Consider the following 19216-nt stretch of genomic DNA (forward strand, 5'->3'; position numbering starts at 1 on the left):
TCGTCAGCGATAGCAAGCAGGCCATCGGCAATTTCGTCCGCGGTAGAATTTCCAAACAGGCGTACCATGTCCTCACGCGGCGACCCCTAAGTGGATTCAAAACCCTTGTGTGGACCCCCGCTCACGCGGCTGTGCCCGACAACGCGTCGGCAGCTCGCAGTTTGGCTCGATCGAGATCTCGCGCGCCGAGCCTCGTCCGCGGATGCGGACGGCGTGAACGAGGAGGAGAGACGAGGAACCCTGCGAGACTTCACGAAATAGCCCGTAGCCATCGCGCGCTCCCACCACCGGCCAAGCAACTCGATAAAACACAAGCGGTCGCGTTGAGTTTGTGTAGGCTCTGTTCACAAACAGGGAAACACACATAATGTGGGAATGCACTTCGCTCCCGTTTTCTCGTCCCCCGTCAGCAGCGAAACTGTCTGGACAGCCTGGCTCAGTTCCGGGGACATCGACCGACAGCTTGAACTGGTGGACTGGGCGGAGAAAGCCAAGCAATCCCAGGGCCTTATTTGAGCCCGATCGCTCAGCCACCTCCCCCTTTCCCCTTTTCAATAAAGTTTACCACCACCACCACCGATGCGTTTCAGAACCTGTACAATTAACGCCTTGCAGGTCAGTGGTTACTGCTTTTGACAGCGCATGGTGCATTTGTGGCTCGTAGAACGTACGTTATGAATGCATAGTTCGTGTTCAGTAACAATTTGCTTTTGTGCATACTAAAACATGTTGCTTAACTCTTGCTCGTTCCTTGCAGTACTCGCGACAGCACGAAGTCTTTTAAGCAGAGCGTGTTCGAGGTTCATGCACACCTGCACGGGTGTATCTCAATACACGTGCTGATATATCGTTACGCAGAATATCGGCATTTTGCTGCCCTCTGCACCGTGCGCCTGCCAGCCGACGCTTCATCGTGAAAGATGGGAAAGAAGCGGCTGCTTTGATTAAGGAACGAATTGTCCCTACGTCACAAATGATGTCACAATTCACAGAATTGTGACATCTTTTTTTCTTCCTTAGTTAGAAAGCAGTAAACTTGAGAGTTTAGTTTTCTGAAAATTTTCGATTTTCGCCAATTTTTAATAAAAATTTAACGATCTAAATCGAAAACCAGCAGTCACTCGATTTCAAGTTTTTTCTTTTAAACACAACAAACCTTTTCAGATTTGGTGCAGTGGTTGCCGAGAAAAACGAATTCTGCTTTTACATGTATTTAGATAGGAGCACTCGAGCTAAAGCTTCCTCTTAAAAGGCACTAGGAACAAACTTACTAACTGCCCCGCGAAAAAGGTCGTTCGAGGAGGCACTGGCACAAGCTTTTCTGATATGGTCGGTTCTCAGCGTTCTTGAAGTATGCAAGGAGTTTGAACGTGAGTGAGTTCAAACTCCGCACAAGTTAGGACATGTTATACTATCATCATCAGCACGTTTATTGTATGCGTTGTTTGTTTAGAAACGTAACCTCCTTTTGGCCAATGGGAGCTGACGTTTTGGTCACGAGGGGTAACGTATGGCCGGCTTTCGTTATTTGAAGAAACTGGCGGAAAGCGCAGGACAAGAAAGCCGAAGAAATTCAGTCTGCAAGATAACGTAAGTAATATTGAGTCGTGGTTTCGTTTGCTTTCATTAGCACTGTTTATGATAGTTGACCGCAGGCTTTAGGCGTGCCGTGGTTCGTCGCAAGCTCAATCGGTGTCGGTTGCTTTCAAACCGCTGAACATCTTTAGCAGCTCGCTCTGAAGGGGAACATTATCTCAATATAATCTCATTACCTGCCTGTGTAAATGTGCATTGTGCTACGCAGTCTGTTGTGTTCGCAGTAGCACGTCTAATGCCTTAATCTTGTTTGGTTTCATCTTCAGCGTCTCCGCGGTGAACTGCCCGGACTCCTTCGGCAACACAATGTCGGAAGTGGATGTTACCCATTACAGCTTTTACGTCGACGAGGATGACGAGAGCATTCTGATTAACGAGGAAAAGCTGAAGTCATCTGGACTTCCCTACATGCGGCGTTACCGTACAAAAAGCTGCAACAGCAGCCAGTCCAGCAGCGCGGCGCCTGAAATGGGGCGCATCAACGGGTCTGCGGACAATTCGCTGTTCTCGGCCGACGGGTCAGAACGCGGCAGTGGGTCTTCGGCCGACGACTGTATCGATGGCTTGAATAACCTGAAGCTTTCCAGCATCGATCACGACAAGGAAAACAGAGAACCTTGTCAGCCGAAAGAGGTTGTACGCCTTTTCTCCGAGAAATGCAAGCAAACTCTGAGCCCGAGTGAGCGTATGGACGCCTGCGCCGAGCCCGAAGGAGACATTCTGGCGCAGTATTTGGAGCCACAGCAATGTCAGCCAGTGACCCATCAAGGAACTTTGGAACAGCCGAGCAAGCAGAACACTTGCGAAGTGCAGTTAAGCGATGAGAACTGTAGTGTTGTGATGAGTGCTCCTCTCGCCATGTCCACACCGCGTCCCTCAAAAGTTTCGGGGCTAAACGAGCCGACATCGCACGCGGGTGCCAACGCGGAGACAGCAGAAGTCAACACTCTGCAAAGTCCCTCAACAGGAATTGAACAGAACCTCTGCAGTGAATTCTCTCCCCAACACTGTGAACAGATGTGTACAAATGTGCTTGACCCTGTGAAACAGCGCCTGTCGTTTGGCTCCAGCGAAGGTACGGAGGAAGCCAAGGCAGAGCATGTATTTGATAATCAACTGTTTTGTAGTGGTATCGAACCATTGCCTTCCTCTAGTCACATTGAAACTGATCAAGAGCTTGTCGCACATGTGCCCACTGAGATCCTGGTGTGCGATAAGAGTTTCGTTGTCTCACAGAAACCTGTCAAAGAGAAGCTTCAGACGGCAGCATCTGGTACATCGTCTAACAGGGGGCACAATGAGCTGCAAAGCTTGGCAGTGACCTCCGCATCTTCTTCCACAGAGCACACATTGACGACTTCAGATGATGCTCCCGGAGAACAGTGCAAGCAGGACTTCCCTACCCCTGTAGTCACAAATCTTGCCACACAATCCGAGTGCTTGCCCATAGTTCAAAGTGGTGTGGAGATGGCCTGTCAGACATCTTTCTGCTTTGGTAATGTTCCGACTACAAGCACTGCCAGCATGACCCCAGTGAAGCTCTTTACCCCGCACAAGTCTCCACAAAAGGGAGCTGGCAGTGCCCCTACTAAGCCCCTTTTGAGTCGCCGAGAGACTAATCTGGCAGGATCTGTTCGAGGCCGCTGTCGCACTCCATCGAACATACCTTTGCGGAGCTGGAATTCACCCATTGTTTCCACGAAACCTAGGGAGACTGTGTTCAAAGTACCAACACCTGTATCTGGAAAAACTCCAGGTAAGGCTGCAGTGAAGACTCCATTGAAGACTTCAGAAAAGAGTCCAGTAAAGGTTGAGCAAGGTCAGGCCCACCATGGCACCCCACGGAGTGTTGGGAAGGGCTCACGGCCACCCTGGTCAGTCATCAGCCCTGTTGCTCGGGTGAGAGATAAGTCACCTAACACAATATTGTACAATACAGCAGAAAGTAAATCGTCACAAAAAGAGACAACAAACGAACTAAGCAATTGTAGCTAACAGAGTTTCTATTTTATGTAACCCAGATTCAGCACTGTAAACAGCCAAATCCAATGGACCAGTACATCATGGATATCTTTCACTATTGTAATTTTGGTTACTATTTTGGAGGAGCACTCCATGCTCAAAAATTGCACTTTTACCTATGGAAATTTATTTGAAGACATGCTAGGCGACGAGACAAAAAAAGATAATACAAGGGCGAAGTGCGTCCCTGTGTTGTTTTTCCTTGTCTCGTCATTTATCACTCCTCCAAAGAAGTTTTAAAATGTACCAATAAGCTCAATTTTCAACCCTTCTGCAGTTTTACATAATCTGCTGACCTCTAGCTTATTTTAATCAGTGCTGTTGAATCTGAATCAGGCCATGTGATGTCTGTGATGTTACATGCCAGGAATGTAACACTGTCACTTCTGGCTGTGCTGTTGCACATTACCCAGCAGCAACTTCTTTTTTTTTTTTCATATAATGAATACTAAAACCAAGACATTTAGGTTCTATTCAGAGTTCATGGTACAGAACACTGCTCCCTGGTGTTCTAAGGTTGCCTGCCACACAGTTGGGGAAGCAGACACACAGCGTAAACACACACACGGAAGTAGACGCACAGTGTAAACAAAAGTAGATAGTGCTGCAGCTTATTGGTCAGCATTTGTTCACAATGTGGAAGACACCCGCCATGGTTGCTCAGTGGCTATGGTGTTGGGCTGCTGAGCACAAGGTGGCGGGATCGAATTCCGGTCACGGCAGCCACATTTCGATGGGGGCGAAATGCAAAAACACCCGTGTACTTAGATTTAGGTGCACATTGAAGAACCCCAGGTCGTCGAAATTTCCGCAGTCTTCCTCTACGGCGTGCCTCATAATCAGAAAGTGGTCTCGGCACGTAAAACCCCATAATTATTAATGTGAGAGACAGACTTAAAATGTGATATTACCAATGTCAACATTTTGTACTCACTTGAGTCTGTTTTCTTTCTTGCTCCAGTACATCCACGAGAACCCAGCACCACCGCTAATCCAGATTGTGAGACCCCGAAAGTCTCCGTCAGCAAAAGTAAGATGAGCAGCATTTCTTGCCCAATTTCTTTGTTGTTACCTTGTACCTTGCCTTATGTTCAATCCTTTTTTTCTTTCTTTCCCCCATATTTGTAAAAACTGTTGGTACAGTGATTGTGAACCTTGTAGGTGTGAGGCAGGGTTTTACTGAGTAGCTTGTGGATATTGCAAGCAGCTTAAGAGCTGTAAGCCTGATGCCTCTGTAAAATCAGGCTTGCAAGGGCATGAAGTTTGAATGTCAAGTACTATTAAACGACTTCATTATCATGTGGTCATGAATACTTATGGCAGAGCAGGTGCATCCACGATCATCAGGATTTGGTGTTCCAACTGCCACCAGACAATTGCTTCTTGGCAATGCACATCTCTGGTTTACTCACACCACATTGCTTCAGAGGTTTTCTCCAATTGCCACTCACACAAATGAGAAATTTAAGAATACGGCAGCTGCAAAAGCTCTGCAAGTCAGCAAGTCCATTTCACTGTATTGCAACAAAATGAACAGTCACATTTAATCTGTTTTGCGGCAGAAAATCAACGTGAGGTGCTGTGTTTTACTGATGAAGTGTAACCATACACCACCTGTATCTTTTTCATTAGCGGCGTGCGAATACCAATTACTTGAATCAAATATTGAATCAAATCAAGAAAAAATGTTGAATATCAAATCGAATATTAAATATTAGAAAATTTAACACAAACATTTATGCTTACAAATTTTGTGCAAAGAATACAATGCTGCACAAGCTCAGGACACTGCTCATATTACATAACAAGAATCTTGCTAGCTATCTTGCCAGATAGTTAGTAATCGAGATGTATTGTATGCTCTACTCTTATTAAAGGGAACACCAAATTAATATGCCAGTACTGATAACAACTCAGTTCGTCTACAAAGGCCTGGAAAATATATTAGATAGATAAATATAATCCTGTCGAATAGAGTCAAGAGCTTTTTTTCCCTCTGTGGATGGAGAGATAGCGAAGTTGTCCTAAATATAAGTGAGGTTTTCAGTTTATTAGTGAGCCTTACTGTGCTTATTGGTAGTCTTCTGTTGCTTACATGCTTCCGTGTTTTCCGTATGTGTGGCTTTTGTTATTCCCTCAGTCTGTGTAGCTTTAATCGTTTCAATCGGTTCGGCCTACCTGGTAAATTCTTGTACCTATAGGGATCGTGTGCTGTGCGAACGCTGTTTGCGTCAAGGCACCAACCATAGCCAGGCCATTCAACAAATATTCAACAAATCGAATACTACATATTCCATTTGTACATCGAATTATTCGAACACTCGCTACCCTATACGAAATCAATTACTATAGTATTCGCACACTCCTGTTATTTACACCTCTAATAATTTCCTGTGACAGATAGTGCAGTTCTGCCACTTCATGCAAATAGCTTAAACAGGTGGAAATTAAGTGCATGCAAAATTGTGATGTTTTTATAAAGTTAGCTAACAATGTTTTACTAATTACTTTTCATTCCTTTACTTCAGTGCACGTGCTGGAATAACAGAAACGAAATGAGTAATTATAAAGGAACATTTACTTTACAGAAATTCCAATGCAAGTACTAATTTCAAGGTGTCTGTCCCCACAATCTGCTAAAAATTCATTAGCACTCCAGTTAACATCATGCTGATGTGTGAGTGACAGGGTTTGGCAGGAACTATTAACTGGACATAAAATTTATTTCACAGAACATATTCGGAAAGGATATTTTAAAGCGTGCTAGCCTTTGAATTTCTGAAAAGCAAATATTTAAATATGCAACTGTTTCGCTTCAAATCTGCAAGAAAGAACACATGCTCTAAAATGAATTAATTAAAAAGTTCATTAGTTAAGTTTTGGTAGTTAGCTACCAGAACATTCTGACTTGCAGTGCAAGGCAGACTCTTATCTTCATCTCGCAAGATATCTATATATATCTTCATCACACAAGATATGTTGAATTAAAGTGCAATAGATTCACATTAAAGGGCCCCTCACCAAGTCTGGTCATTTTGAGCATCTTGAGCTTTGCGCACAATGTGTGCTAATGATAGTGTCTGCTAAGTATCATATATGCACCGTGGAAAGAGCTTAAATTTCAAACCAAATTCTGTTTGCCCTTCTTGCGGGTGCGGCGCTCCCAGCCGGAGAGTCGGAGACAATCGCGCAAGTGCACCTGCGTACATGGCCATGCTGTGACCTCACACATGACTTCAAGAAGTATTCAAGGCAACATCGGTTATTTGTTTAATCTGTTGCTTCAATAGATTAATAAAAGTTTAGACAAATAATAAAACATACGAACTGAATGTCTGCGTGTTTTTGTTTTACTTCGTACCGTAGCAAGAGAGATGTATTTCCATTTCGTCCACTTGTTCCCACCTCGTGCAGTGACGCATTCAGAGAGCAAAACTATGCCATTTTCTATCATGTTCCAGCATGCGATCATGCTCTGTGACCCGCTTGCATCTGCCTCAATGTTCGTGCAGCACTAACTTATACCGCTAGTCCAGTGTCTTTGTGCACAGTACGCAAAATGGTGTGCTGCTCGAAATGAGACAAATGCAACAGCTCGCACACGAAACCGTCAGCAGAATTGTGCCACAAGCGAAAAAGTGAGGGAGAGAAAAAAAAGAAAGAAGGTAAGGCCCGTGATGCGTTTGTCATGTGATCTTCTGGCTCCGGTATGGGAGAACGCAGGGAAGGAATTTCGCTTGCAGAGGGTAGACGGTGCAAGTAGAGAGAGCGTATGTTGGTGATGAAGCTCGCCTTCTGAAATGATAGGTTTGTGGCTCTTCAAATATTTATATTTCTGCTATTAATGAACTAATCTGAAAAACTGTTGTGGTAGAGCCCTCCTTGGAGGGCACGTAACAACTTCCAACATATAACCAAAATTTTCTATGTGGCCTGGTGAGGGGCTCTTTAAGATGAGCTCGAAGGGACTGTGAGAATCTGTTCTTAAAACGAAGTGATCCACAGAGCCAAAAAGTGCTATTCCGGGAGTGGCTGAATTATCATCACACAAAATAATAAACAAAACAGCAATAAAACGGCATACCTAATTATTAGAGTTGCCTGACATAAGATACTGCTTCATGCACTCTTTCTTATTAATAGAGTACTGACAGAACATTTTTGTCTTGTTTTTATCACTTTGTTGGATAGCCATTGACAAAGTAACCACGCTATGGAACCTCCATTCCCCAAGAGCACAACAAATAATTCATTACATTGCCTTTTAATTTGACTATTTCGGAAGAAGACTCAAGATGTCATCAAAGCATGTGGTGGTTAATCATGGTACGAGATACTACCTGGTGTGTGCACACACACTATGGCTATACTAAAGCCCTGCTGCAGAAATCAGAGTTTATTCAGCACTCGAAGGGACAAGAGGGGAGAGTGTGTCCCCCTGCGTTTTCAAGAACGGTGCACAATTAGAATGGCCGAATTGACAGCTTTTGGCGGTGCAGTCATTGTATGGCGCCAGGCTGACTGCCAGCTTCTTAAGTTGTTTGTGATATCACATGACCACCATCTCCCCTTTCGGTGACATTGTTGAGTCACCTTTTTCTCATCTGAAACTTGTCCTCTGCTGAGAGACAGTTACTGCGCTGCACTTTACCCTAACCTTTCCTTCCCATCATCAAGAATCTCCTTCTCATCTGAAACTGCGCTTTGCTTGATGTGCGTCTTGAACGATCCGTTTAAAAGGAAATTTAGGCTTTGTATAATTACGGAGTTGACAGCTACCTAAGAATGCAAAAAAGCACAACACAACACTTTCATGCCAGTACTTTAAGTAATTGTGGCTTCTCAGCTATGGGCAGGTCTGTGCGCTGTCGCAAAAGCTGCACTTTGTTGGAAAAAAGCACGAACTTAATCAGGGAACATCAGCTGCGTCCTTTGAGGCTGGTTCTTGTGGCTCCAGGGCAATGTCGTCACACAATTATGAGCCTGTTTAGGCACTTCCTCAATTATTGTTTCTATTGTGTCAGTCTTTCAGGTTTCCACAATGTCATCTACATTGGCACAGCTGTTTCTGTCCACAGACACAGCCTTTCCTAGTAGTGTAACTGGTGGACTCACCTCCTCCAAGCATGCCAATCTGGACCTCTTACTAAGCTGAATAACAGAGATCAATGTCGGCTCTTGAAGTTTGGGTTGATGGAATTTGTGGCTTAAGAGGATTTTTTTTTATTGGGTCGATGGGAAACCAAAGAAACATTCACGCATTGTCCTTCTAATGGAATATTCGGCTTATATGGTAGTGCTTTTAAATGGTAGTCACTGCAGCTTCAAAAACAAAATACCCGCCGTGGTTGCTCAGTGGCTATGGTGTTGGGCTGCTGAGCACGAGGGCGCGGGATCAAATCCCGGCCACGGCGGCCGCATTTCGATGGGGGCGAAATGTGAAAACACCCGTGTACTTAGATTTAGGTGCACGTTAAAGAACCCCAGGTGGTCAAAATTTCCGGAGTCCTCCACTACGGCGTGCCTCATAATCAGAAAGTAGTTTTGGCATGTAAAACCCCATAATTTAATTTTAAAAACAAAATGCAAGGCATCATTGCCTTTGTTTACTTGTTAACATAAAGAAGAGATAAAGACTCGAGAGATGGCCTGCCTATGCTTCTTGCTGGGAGAAAAGTGGGATGGAAATCGCATGTCACATGGCTGTGAACTTCGTTTTGTGAGTAAGCACTATTAGCAAAGGCATCACAGTTGCTAGCAGTGGGGCTTGACATCAGAGTGCCAAGCTTACTCCAACTTACCCTCTTGATGTAGACTAGTGGCAGGGGTATTCGGTTGTTACAAGAAGCACAGCGGTAAGCAATAGAGGCTGTAGCGCTGCGCAACAAAGCAGTGCCCATGCAGCACAGCAGTGCACACACATCTAGCTTCACGAAAAGTGACATCACAGCCCTTCTATTTTCTTTTCTCAATATAGGTCACTCACTCCTTTGGTATCTGTGCCTGTGTTTTGCATTGTAGTCTCCTGCATTTATTGTTATTTCTTTTTCTTTTTTTCTGTTACTGGAACTATGTGCCTTGTCCAAGCATAGGACTTTTGCACTCTGCATTTTTCATGTCGTCTTTTCGTATTAAAGTCACTTTTAGCACTGCTAAGCTCACATATGTATCCTTGGCGTTTCAGTCTCTGACAGCGGCGACCTCGCCTGTTCACGTGACCACCTCGTCAGCATCTCCACGTTTGTGTACTGGTCCACTGCCAGACAAACGCTACCAAACATCAAACATGGGAATCCTTCAGAGGGTGTGTCTTTGTTTGTACTCAGTTTTCTACACGAGAGGAAAATATGCAAAATGCACAAGTTCATTTTCTTACTCAAGATGTGCATGCCCAAGGACAAACTCTTTGGCTGTTTTGATGGGCTGAATAATGTGAACTTGCATCAAGGAAATTACTAAAGGACGCACATTAGGTTGCACATGTATAACTTCAAACAGCTTAAAGCTTGTGTAAGGTATAGCTGCAGGAGAAAGTTGATGCTGTAAAGTTCTAAGCACCATTTGTCATGACTATTGATATAATCATTCAAGAATTACTTAGTGACTGTACTTACATTTTATTAGTGGAGCAGGGAGGCTCATATCAGAGCCTCATCCAATCTGTATTTACATTTTGAACTTAGCCCAGTTTTAGCTTCCTTCTGTTACTATAGTGAGAGCAAACATACACATCTTCATGTTAGAAAGCAAGTTTCTAAACCATCGCAAGGAGTCGCCATCCACCTGACTAAAGAGCTGTGCTCTAGCAGTGAGCAATAAGATATCTTACGCATAGGGTTTATATGTAAGCCAGTGCAACCTGTCAAATGCTTAGCAAAGATGTGTTTGAAATGTGTAGCAGCACCTGACCCTAATATGATAAATTCCATGCGAGATCACGCCACATAAAAAATTGATATTGTTAGCAGCGTAGACATGGGACCTGAAACTTAGGCATGTGCCTTTTGTCCTTGTTGAGAGAGCGTTGCAGTGCATCTCACAATTCCAGTCCCTCTTGCAGCAACAGAAGGACTCTGATTACATTAATGAACCCAAGCCACGTGCATGCTTCATTACCTCATTATTATTGCAATATCAAAACTGCTTAGTAATAACCATCACAAAAACTTCAGTGCTGTCCTTAAAGTATTGTGGTGAACATTTGTGCCATACACCTCCTCAGAGCTGGTTTGTTGTGTGCTTTGCAGGCGGGTCTCGATCCCATGGTAAAGCCTTCCAAGCCTGTAGTCATCAAGCACACGGGTAATGCACTATGTCATCTTATGCCCTTCCCCTTAATTGTTATACATGCAGCGACAATTATGCTGACATACTTACTATTGGTTTCAGTTTCCGCAGAGGCTGATTACCAAAGCGTCCCTGTAAGTACCACATATTCTTGCTTGAAGACAGCAATTTAATTGTTGGAAAAGGGTTGGTTACTATAATAGAGCGAATGGCCAGGATCTCACAGCTCCCCAAGAAAAAAAAATTTTGCTCCTGAACCACATCGCGGGTGCATGACCGTGAAGTCATAGATCTCAAAGCATTTTGTCACATTGACCTTACCCACCTTACCTGAGCAGCATTTTAATAAAGTTGTTACCACCACCACCGTTTTGGCACATTTGGGCTGCTGTTGTGTAAAAAAAAAAGAAGTTCTAAAGACCTTCTGGTTGAGTTTTATTTTTAGAATGTATTGTGTTTACCGATAAATGTATGCATACTTCTGAGTAAATACTGTTCAAATGTATGATGCCAAAACTTGTTAGTGCCAGAGCCCTAATTTGGCATGCCGCGCTTGTTTATGGTGTGCTGACGTATTTTTGATTCTTCATTTTTTGCTTTAAATGAAAGTCTAAACCTCAGAAAGAAAAAAAATATATTCGCAAAACCTCATGACGCCCTAAATAATTTATTGTGCTACTTTTTGTAGAGCCAGCTTAAGTTTCGTTTCTGCTGTGCTGTGACGTCACGATGGAGCAAGATATTGCGACTTGGCACTCGCTCCGGCTCACTCAGTCGTCTGCTGTGCTGCAATACCGGCCCATATGCGAGTAGCAGCTTAGAATGCGACCTAATGAGCCGCAGCTATCGAATGTAAAAACTATGGTGGCATATCCAGGGTGTCTACCAACCGGGAATTCTCAGAGATTTCGAATAGTCTAGAAATACACAGGGTATGTGTGCTTCTATTAGGTAAAATTAGGTGTAACTTTATTGAAAACGAACGAAAGCCGCGGTAGTGCTGGCTCAAGTAACAGAGGGATCTTAACGAGTCGTATTTTGACGCTGTGTCGTCGGCTGGAGGAGTTTCCAGTGTGCAATCAACGACCGACTTTCCAAGCGCGCGATAATTCGGACAGCTTCGCGGGGCCACCACTTGCCCCATAGAGTCAATGTGTCTGAAATTCGGATGCAAGAACACTTCGCCGTACGACTTTCCGGACTTTTTGCCGTGACCGCAGGTCCGAAATGGCATTAATCAAAGCCATCATTGCCGCCTTTTGATTACCCAACGCCTCCTTTATGAGGCGTTGGATTACCTCGCCGCCAGATCTGCTGGCAGCCGTAGCCACTATACTGCGGCAAACGCTAGGCCGGTGCTTCGACGTTCGCTGTTAAGCTTCTTGCTGTTCAGCGCCCTGTTTTTCATTGAAAGAATTCGCCGCTGCCAGCAACGGCACCGACTTCGCCTTTGTGGTGCTCGCGATGGACTTCAAAGTTCGGAAAGCACCGCGATCTGCAGAATGCCATGTCCCGAAAGTCAGCATCGCGTCACTGCAGCAATGTCACGCGCTAAGCATACGCGAAAGTATTGCAGTGAAGCATAATAAGCGTGCGAAGGCGCAATTATCACGGGACACAGTATGTATTTCTTAATTGTACACGCGTCTACCCGCCATCTCCTTTCACAGTACGAGCACCGATATGCCTAATAAGTGTACTGGCAGGCCTTTTCGGATTTGCCTGTGGTGATTCGACCTCTTAAGTGCAGTAAAAGTCGGGCATTCATTTTCTAGGAGTTGCCTGATTTTTCGGACGTTTTCGCGGCCCCTAGGGAGTCCGAAAAATCGGACTTTGACTAGAAAACTGACCAAGAGGATCCTTCAAATGGTCCGTGGGACAAACGCACGGTGGAAGCTTGAGGACGTGAACAGAAATGACTTATGCATTGAGGAATTAACAGGAAAGCAAGCGTGCTACCGCTTCTTTCAAGGAGCTAGAGTGTTGACTGACGCCGAGATGCAGGTGTCCCTCATCCAAACCGAAATAGACTCTTCAAATCAGTGAAACGCAACACTGAGGTGTTGTGCACGGGAAGAGAATATGTCGGGACAGTTGAAGTTGACCCACCAGCTGTTCAGAGAGAATCTCACTTGCGACTAAGTTCGGGCCTCATACCAATAAGCTTGCTATCAGTTGATAGACAGCTCACATTCCCTGAGGTCACGCTGTCCACATTTCTGGACACGGCTTATTTTTGCCGTTTCTGTGCAGTGGTAGCAAGGAATAGAGCACAGACATTGAGCTTATTGAACAATCTGATAACCTAAATTACTTCCATTTTACTTCAAAGCGATATGTTCATTACACAGTACTGCTTTATTGAAGGCACTACCGTGTTTTACGTGACGTCTGACGTGGAGAATGTTGGCAGCAACCTCAAAATATATGTATTTTCTTTCTTGACATGCTTGAAGCTAATGAATAACTTGTGCATGTAATTTGAGCAGGGGATCTAATCATTTTTATGAAGAAACTTAGCATGACTGACTTTAAATTATTCATATACTTAGTTACTCTGTAATTACAATGACTCGATCATAATAAAATGCTATAAGAGTCATTTTGTTCCTTTCAGTGGAGTCTCAAGCAATATCTATGTTTCACGCATGTATCGACAGTCATTCATAATTCTTGACTGAAAGGGGTGTTCGAAAATATTTATGTACACATGGATCTCCTTTTTATTCGTATTTGATAATGTTCAATTCGATTAGCAATAAGTCTTACTAACTTTTTAAAGAAGAAAGGGGCTGGCAGATGGAATGGCACACTGTGGTATAAACTTTTTTAAAACAGGGTTGAAGTACCTCAGACAGGCTGGCCAACGTTTCGATAGGTGGACCTATCTTCGTCAAAGGCGGCCTCGTCATCCTCGGCGTGTTAGTTTTAAAGGGTTAGTGCAGTGACGTCACGTGCGGGTGTTGTCGCTGGCGGCTGGTTTTAAAGAGAGAGATTACAAGAGGGAACAGGCGCTGCCGTCCGACGTCTGTGAGCCTCATTCTCAAGACGAAGGGACAAGAGCGTGAGAGTGGGCACGCGGGGAGGAAAGAAAAGAAATAGAAGCAGAAAAAAGGGGAAAAGAAGGAAAAAAAAAGCAGGGGGGTGCCAGGGCCGTACCAAGACACAGCAAAGGGGGGGGGGTGAAAGAAAAAGAAAGAGAAAATGAAATCTTTAAGAAATACGGGGGCTTGGGAGCGTGTTGGGGATGCGAAGGGTTAGGAGGTAATCCGGGGGAGTCGTTGGCGGCATGTTTTTGAGGCATTAGAACGGCCGGTCAAGCAATAGGTCGAGTAATTTTGAAATAGTTAAGGTGGCGACGGGGAGTCTGCGGTGCAATGGTGGGGAGACTGAAAGGCAGCGGCATGGTCTTTCAAGGGGCACTGCCCCACGCGCTTAACGTAGGTGTCGTTACGGCGGCATCCAGAAGGCGATGGTTGAGGCGCCGAAAAAGGCATATTGACTTCGGAATGTGTTGTCGAGGGGGTTTAAAAAAAAAAGACTAAAAAAGGGGTAAGGGGGAAGGGGGGGGGCGAAATCGGTATAGCAAACAGGAGGGCGACGCGTGCAGAAGCGGGCGCGGGCAAGTGTACATGGAAGAAGGGGATCGTAGTACACTTGTTATAGACGTAAAATCCTGAAAGAGTACATTAAATTGAGTAGTAGGCAGGAAATTTTTTTTTCTTTTTCCCTTCCTCCTCTCTCCCCCTCTCCCCCTTTTTCCTCCGAAATGAAAGAGTAGGTGAGGTTAAGAATTAAAGTTGGCTGGTGGCCTAATGTGTTTTGTGTATTGGTTGATGATATGAGAGTTTCAGATTTAAGTTACAGCTTTTAAAGATTCTAAGTTGCCGCGTGCCAAATTAATTCCTGTCGGGTGTAGGCAATTAAACTTGTGTATGAGGTATGATTCCGTGTACTTCCTTTCGCGAGGGGAACGGAAATTTGTTTGTAGTATATAGAGCCTTGCTTTGTCAAACATATGTCCATGTTCATTAAAGTGGCTGGCTACTGCTTTGGGTAAATTGTGTTTTGTGTCCGCGCGGTGACCATTGAGTCTTGTATTGATTTGTTGTCCGGTCTCACCTATGTATTATTGTTTGCTACAAGCGGCGCATTCTAGACAGTAGACTACATTGCTTGATGTGCAGGTGAAAGCCGAAGTTACTTTGTGTGTGTAATTCGACGCTGTACTTTTTACTGTAGTAGTGGATTGAATGTGTTTGCATGTAGAGCACCTGGGGCGACCACAGGGATTTCTTAAAGATTTCATTTTCTCTTTCTTTTTCTTTCACCCCCCCCCCCTTTGCTGTGTCTTGGTACGGCCCTGGCACCCCCCTGCTTTTTTTTTCCTTCTTTTCCCCTTTTTTCTGCTTCTATTTCTTTTCTTTCCTCCCCGCGTGCCCACTCTCACGCTCTTGTCCCTTCGTCTTGAGAATGAGGCTCACAGACGTCGGACGGCAGCGCCTGTTCCCTCTTGTAATCTCTCTCTTTAAAACCAGCCGCCAGCGACAACACCCGCACGTGACGTCACTGCACTAACCCTTTAAAACTAACACGCCGAGGATGACGAGGCCGCCTTTGACGAAGATAGGTCCACCTATCGAAACGTTGGCCAGCCTGTCTGAGGTACTTCAACCCTGTTTTAAAAAAGTTTATAACTTTTTAAAGGTATTTTTTTCGCTGTGCACTTTACTAACCCCTCCCTTCTGATTTCTTTTTGAATAAAATAAATGCTACTCCTTACTATTCAAACTGGATTAAGTCGTTTTGTTTATCATTTAGCGTGATCACTAGAAAGTCACAGCATCGCGAGCAGCGAGGTGTCAGCCTGTCTTGACATGAAACAAGGTTCTGTGTCAGTCAGGTAATTTTGCAAAGCCGCTCAGGGAAAACCTGCAAAACTCAGGGAATTTGTAAATGTAAGAAGTAGGTAAAGGCAAGGCGCAGAAGACCAGGACATAGGAAGAACACAAACGACAAGACGGGCGCTTTGTCTTGTCGTTTGTGTTCTTCCTAAGGTCTGGTCTTCTGCGCCTTGCCTTTGCCTACTTCAACCATGAACCAACTAGTCCAAGCAAGAGTTTTACTTGGAAATGTAAACTTGGCAGACACTTTGCATATTAGAACACTAATCGTAATATCCTGCTCCCACGTGACCACCACCTTCATGATGGCGTCGCGATGCATAAAAACCAAACCGAAACTGGCTGTGGCGCTTTGAGGCTTGCCAATATCTTTTCGGGGTTTGGAGGTGTAGGAATGTCATTAACGAAAAAAAAAAAAGACAGTTGCAAATATATGATCTCAGTAGGCGTAACCTAAAATATATAACTGTTTGGGCATGCTGGTGGGACATGAATGCAGCTTTTTGCGCTCGTGTGTCCTTTGCTTTGTGCGCAAAAAACTGCCTAAAAATAGAACTGAACATTCCTTTCTAGTGTATATTCAACAAAACTTTCCCTTGTGTGTGTGTGGCTGATATTATAGTGCTTTACTTTGTACATATTTGCAGGAAATGGAGGCATCTGTAATCCAAGTCATCCGCCACTGACCGTCGCCGGTGCTTGTCATTCAAGTGTCGTCGTGCTGTGCTCAAATCAATGCAACTCGCTCAAGTACCATGTAGTGAAACTTGAACGCAGGCCGCCATGTAATAGCAAACTTTTTGCAAGGCGCCGAAATGTTTCTGCGGCATGTGCGCTGTTGAAGTAATGTAATGGAACGTAATGACACGCTATCGTTGAGAGAGAGGGGAAAAAAAAGGACGTCTCAGGCTTGTGTTTTCGTTGCGTGCAGTGAACGGCCTCTTCGCAATGCTGCGATAAACACCACTCAACACATTGGCCTCCGGTGCTTCTCTCAAGGCTGCTTGCCACATTGACAGCGCGCCAACGGCGGCGATTATCGTCCGCTTGTCGCCGGGTTAACAGTCTGAAACGTAGTTTATGGTTTAGCGCGTTAAATTCGTGTCGTCATAAAGTTAAACCTAAGTCGTTGAGACGCATTTTTGTTTTGCCGGTTGTCAACGTACAAGACACGCCAAAGTTATTACACCATGGCTGCCAAGACGATCGACGGTGCTCGAGTGGTCGTCGAAGCCCTCCGGAAGCAGGTGACCCCTAAAGAAATTTTCCTCGTATGCTGGGTCGCGTGCTAACGTACTCGTCTTGTCGCTTTTCGTTTATTATGCTTCCAAATTCGCAGCAAGAAAGTGCAGCCCACCAGCTTGGCGTTGCATGCTTGCCTCTATTCTGACAGCAGCTGAGCGCTGGTTGGACCGACGTTACTGACCCCTCCACGATCGACGCTTATTAAATCTTCGCCTATCTTGACCGTGCACTCGCCCCTTTCAACTCGTTTTATTTTTATTTTTGTTACTTGATTATACAGGTATTAATTTTCATATTTCCTGCACAGATGCAATTATGTTTTATCCTTATGCACAAATAAAAACATTTGTTTATTCGGCACGCGAATGAAGTCTCGTTTTTATGAGATTGCGTCGTCTACCATCGCTCGTCACTTCACTTCGTACTGTCTTCGCGGTCCGGCGCGCAAGAATTTTTTGTAGCGAACAGCCTTCATTATCTCCCCAGCTTATGTCCGTCATAAAATAGATCGCCACTGTCTTACATCTAAACGCAAAACCTTACAGGATCCGCTGGGGATCGATGCGTCCGACCTGAAAGCGCCAGTTGCCGCTCGCGATTCTCCGTGTGACCATCACCCCATTCCTGCAATCTAGACGGCGAGGAAGTTATTTTTTGCGACATCTGTGCTCCAAAAGCTTTTGCTGCTGTGTGTACTACGCGTTTTTTCTAGGAATCGTTTGCTTCTATCACGTACGGCCTATAGGTTATTACAATCTATCTTGCGCGCTCTTCTAGCATAATTAAACAACAATATCGCATTAATCTGGCATTGCGTATATGATAAGCCTTGAGTGAAGTATGTGTCATATTTACTATGTGATTGAGAGAACACAAACAAAAAACGATCTAGTGGCAACACTCAACTGCCATATTTTGCAAACACGTTTTGTACCATGTTAAATGCGACCAAATGGCAATTTAACATGTGAATAAAGTATGTATGTCATGTTAGCATACCTTACCTGTATGTGGCAGCTGACATATTGAGTCAGCAGGACATGCAAGTGGATTTTGAAGCTCACCGGAGAAGACCTCCTATATGGGGACACCTTGAATGTGCAACATTTTAGCACATTGGGGAATTCTGTGATATTTGCTAGTTTCTGTGGCACAACTGGTACAGTGGTATATATGGTTTAAGCACCATGAGCATACTGTAACATGAAAAATGGTTGGAATGGTTATTGTACAGCTATGGCCACACATGATGAAAAATGTCCAAAAGGTCATTTCTGTGGGCCTCGCCTAGCAGTGAAGTGAATGTGAGACGTCACTACGGACATTGCACAACCAAACATGCAAAGCAAATGCACTGAAGGAGTTAGTTTCTGTAATTTTTAAGAAGTAGCATGTTGATGTTGGAGCTTGGGTGAGTCTGTAAAACATCTTGCCATTGGATAGTGCAAAAGCCATAATACATAGCAAAAGGACGGGTAGGTGGGCTAGTTGGTGATGCATTATAACAAAAACTTGGAGCGCTAAAAACACGAAGGACGTAGAAAAAGAAACACACCACACGTGCTCACTCACAACTGATGTTTAATGCACATATGGAAAAATACATATTTTTCTAAGGGAAAATGGATGCTTTGTGCATGTCAAGACGTACAAAAAACAGCATGCATCTAAGGCATGTGTGAACATCAGTAAAATAAAATTCTTTATGTAGTAATGAGGATGGTTGGCTTACACACAGCGCGGCATTTTTGGTGATATAGGCTTCCAAAATTTCTTGTGTGGTTTGGTTAGGGTTACGGAACAAAATGACTGTGTTTTAAAAAAATGGGCTTACAAGGACACAATTTGTAACGTAAGGCGAGAGGAGATGACGGTGCGCCGTTCAATGAATTTCTGTGCTCTCTCAGGCATATGTTGACACATCTGCCTGTTTGGCCAATGTACATATTACCACAGCTTAGGGGAATTTTGTATACTACTCTTGAGACACAATCAACAAAAGGATGTCTCGCGCACGTCTTGACATGCGCGAAATGGCCATTTTCTATGTGTGTGTTTTTCCAGATGTGTATTAATCAGAGTGAGCGCGTGTGGTGTGTGTTTCTTCTACGTCCTTTGTGTGCTTATTGTGAATAAAACCGCTACAGAGATGGGACGGAAAG

At 44.4% G+C, this 19216-nt stretch overlaps 2 protein-coding genes across 3 annotated transcripts in view; both read left to right on the forward strand.

Annotated features, from left to right (window-relative positions):
* Window positions 1-1432: 1432 nt before the first annotated feature.
* LOC135915026 (uncharacterized) lies at window positions 1433-17420 on the forward strand. Its single transcript, XM_065447985.1, has 7 exons — window positions 1433-1590; window positions 1863-3495; window positions 4580-4648; window positions 9803-9922; window positions 10866-10920; window positions 11008-11039; window positions 16457-17420. Exons 1-7 carry the CDS (start codon window positions 1511-1513, stop codon window positions 16493-16495), a joined length of 2028 nt encoding a protein of 675 aa, XP_065304057.1. The 5' UTR covers window positions 1433-1510; the 3' UTR covers window positions 16496-17420.
* Hacl (2-hydroxyacyl-CoA lyase) overlaps window positions 16917-19216 on the forward strand; it is a 34463-nt gene continuing 32163 nt past the window's right edge. For both annotated transcript variants that reach the window (XM_065447986.1, XM_065447987.1), the window contains exon 1: window positions 16917-17056. In XM_065447986.1, the coding sequence (XP_065304058.1) occupies window positions 17000-17056 (57 nt within the window). In that variant the 5' untranslated portion in view covers window positions 16917-16999. The remainder of the gene's footprint in view (window positions 17057-19216) is intronic.

Source organism: Dermacentor albipictus, chromosome 1, assembly GCF_038994185.2.
Source record: "Dermacentor albipictus isolate Rhodes 1998 colony chromosome 1, USDA_Dalb.pri_finalv2, whole genome shotgun sequence".
Taxonomy (NCBI): Eukaryota; Metazoa; Arthropoda; class Arachnida; order Ixodida; family Ixodidae; genus Dermacentor; species Dermacentor albipictus.

Coding starts and splice junctions, on each gene's coding strand:
- LOC135915026 (XM_065447985.1), top strand. CDS start 1,511: ATGGCCGGCTTTCGTTATTTGAAGAAACTGGCGGAAAGCGCAGGACAA. Junction 1,591..1,862: donor AATTCAGTCTGCAAGATAAC/GTAAGTAATATT, acceptor TTTCATCTTCAG/CGTCTCCGCGGTGAACTGCC. Junction 4,649..9,802: donor GAAAGTCTCCGTCAGCAAAA/GTAAGATGAGCA, acceptor TTGGCGTTTCAG/TCTCTGACAGCGGCGACCTC.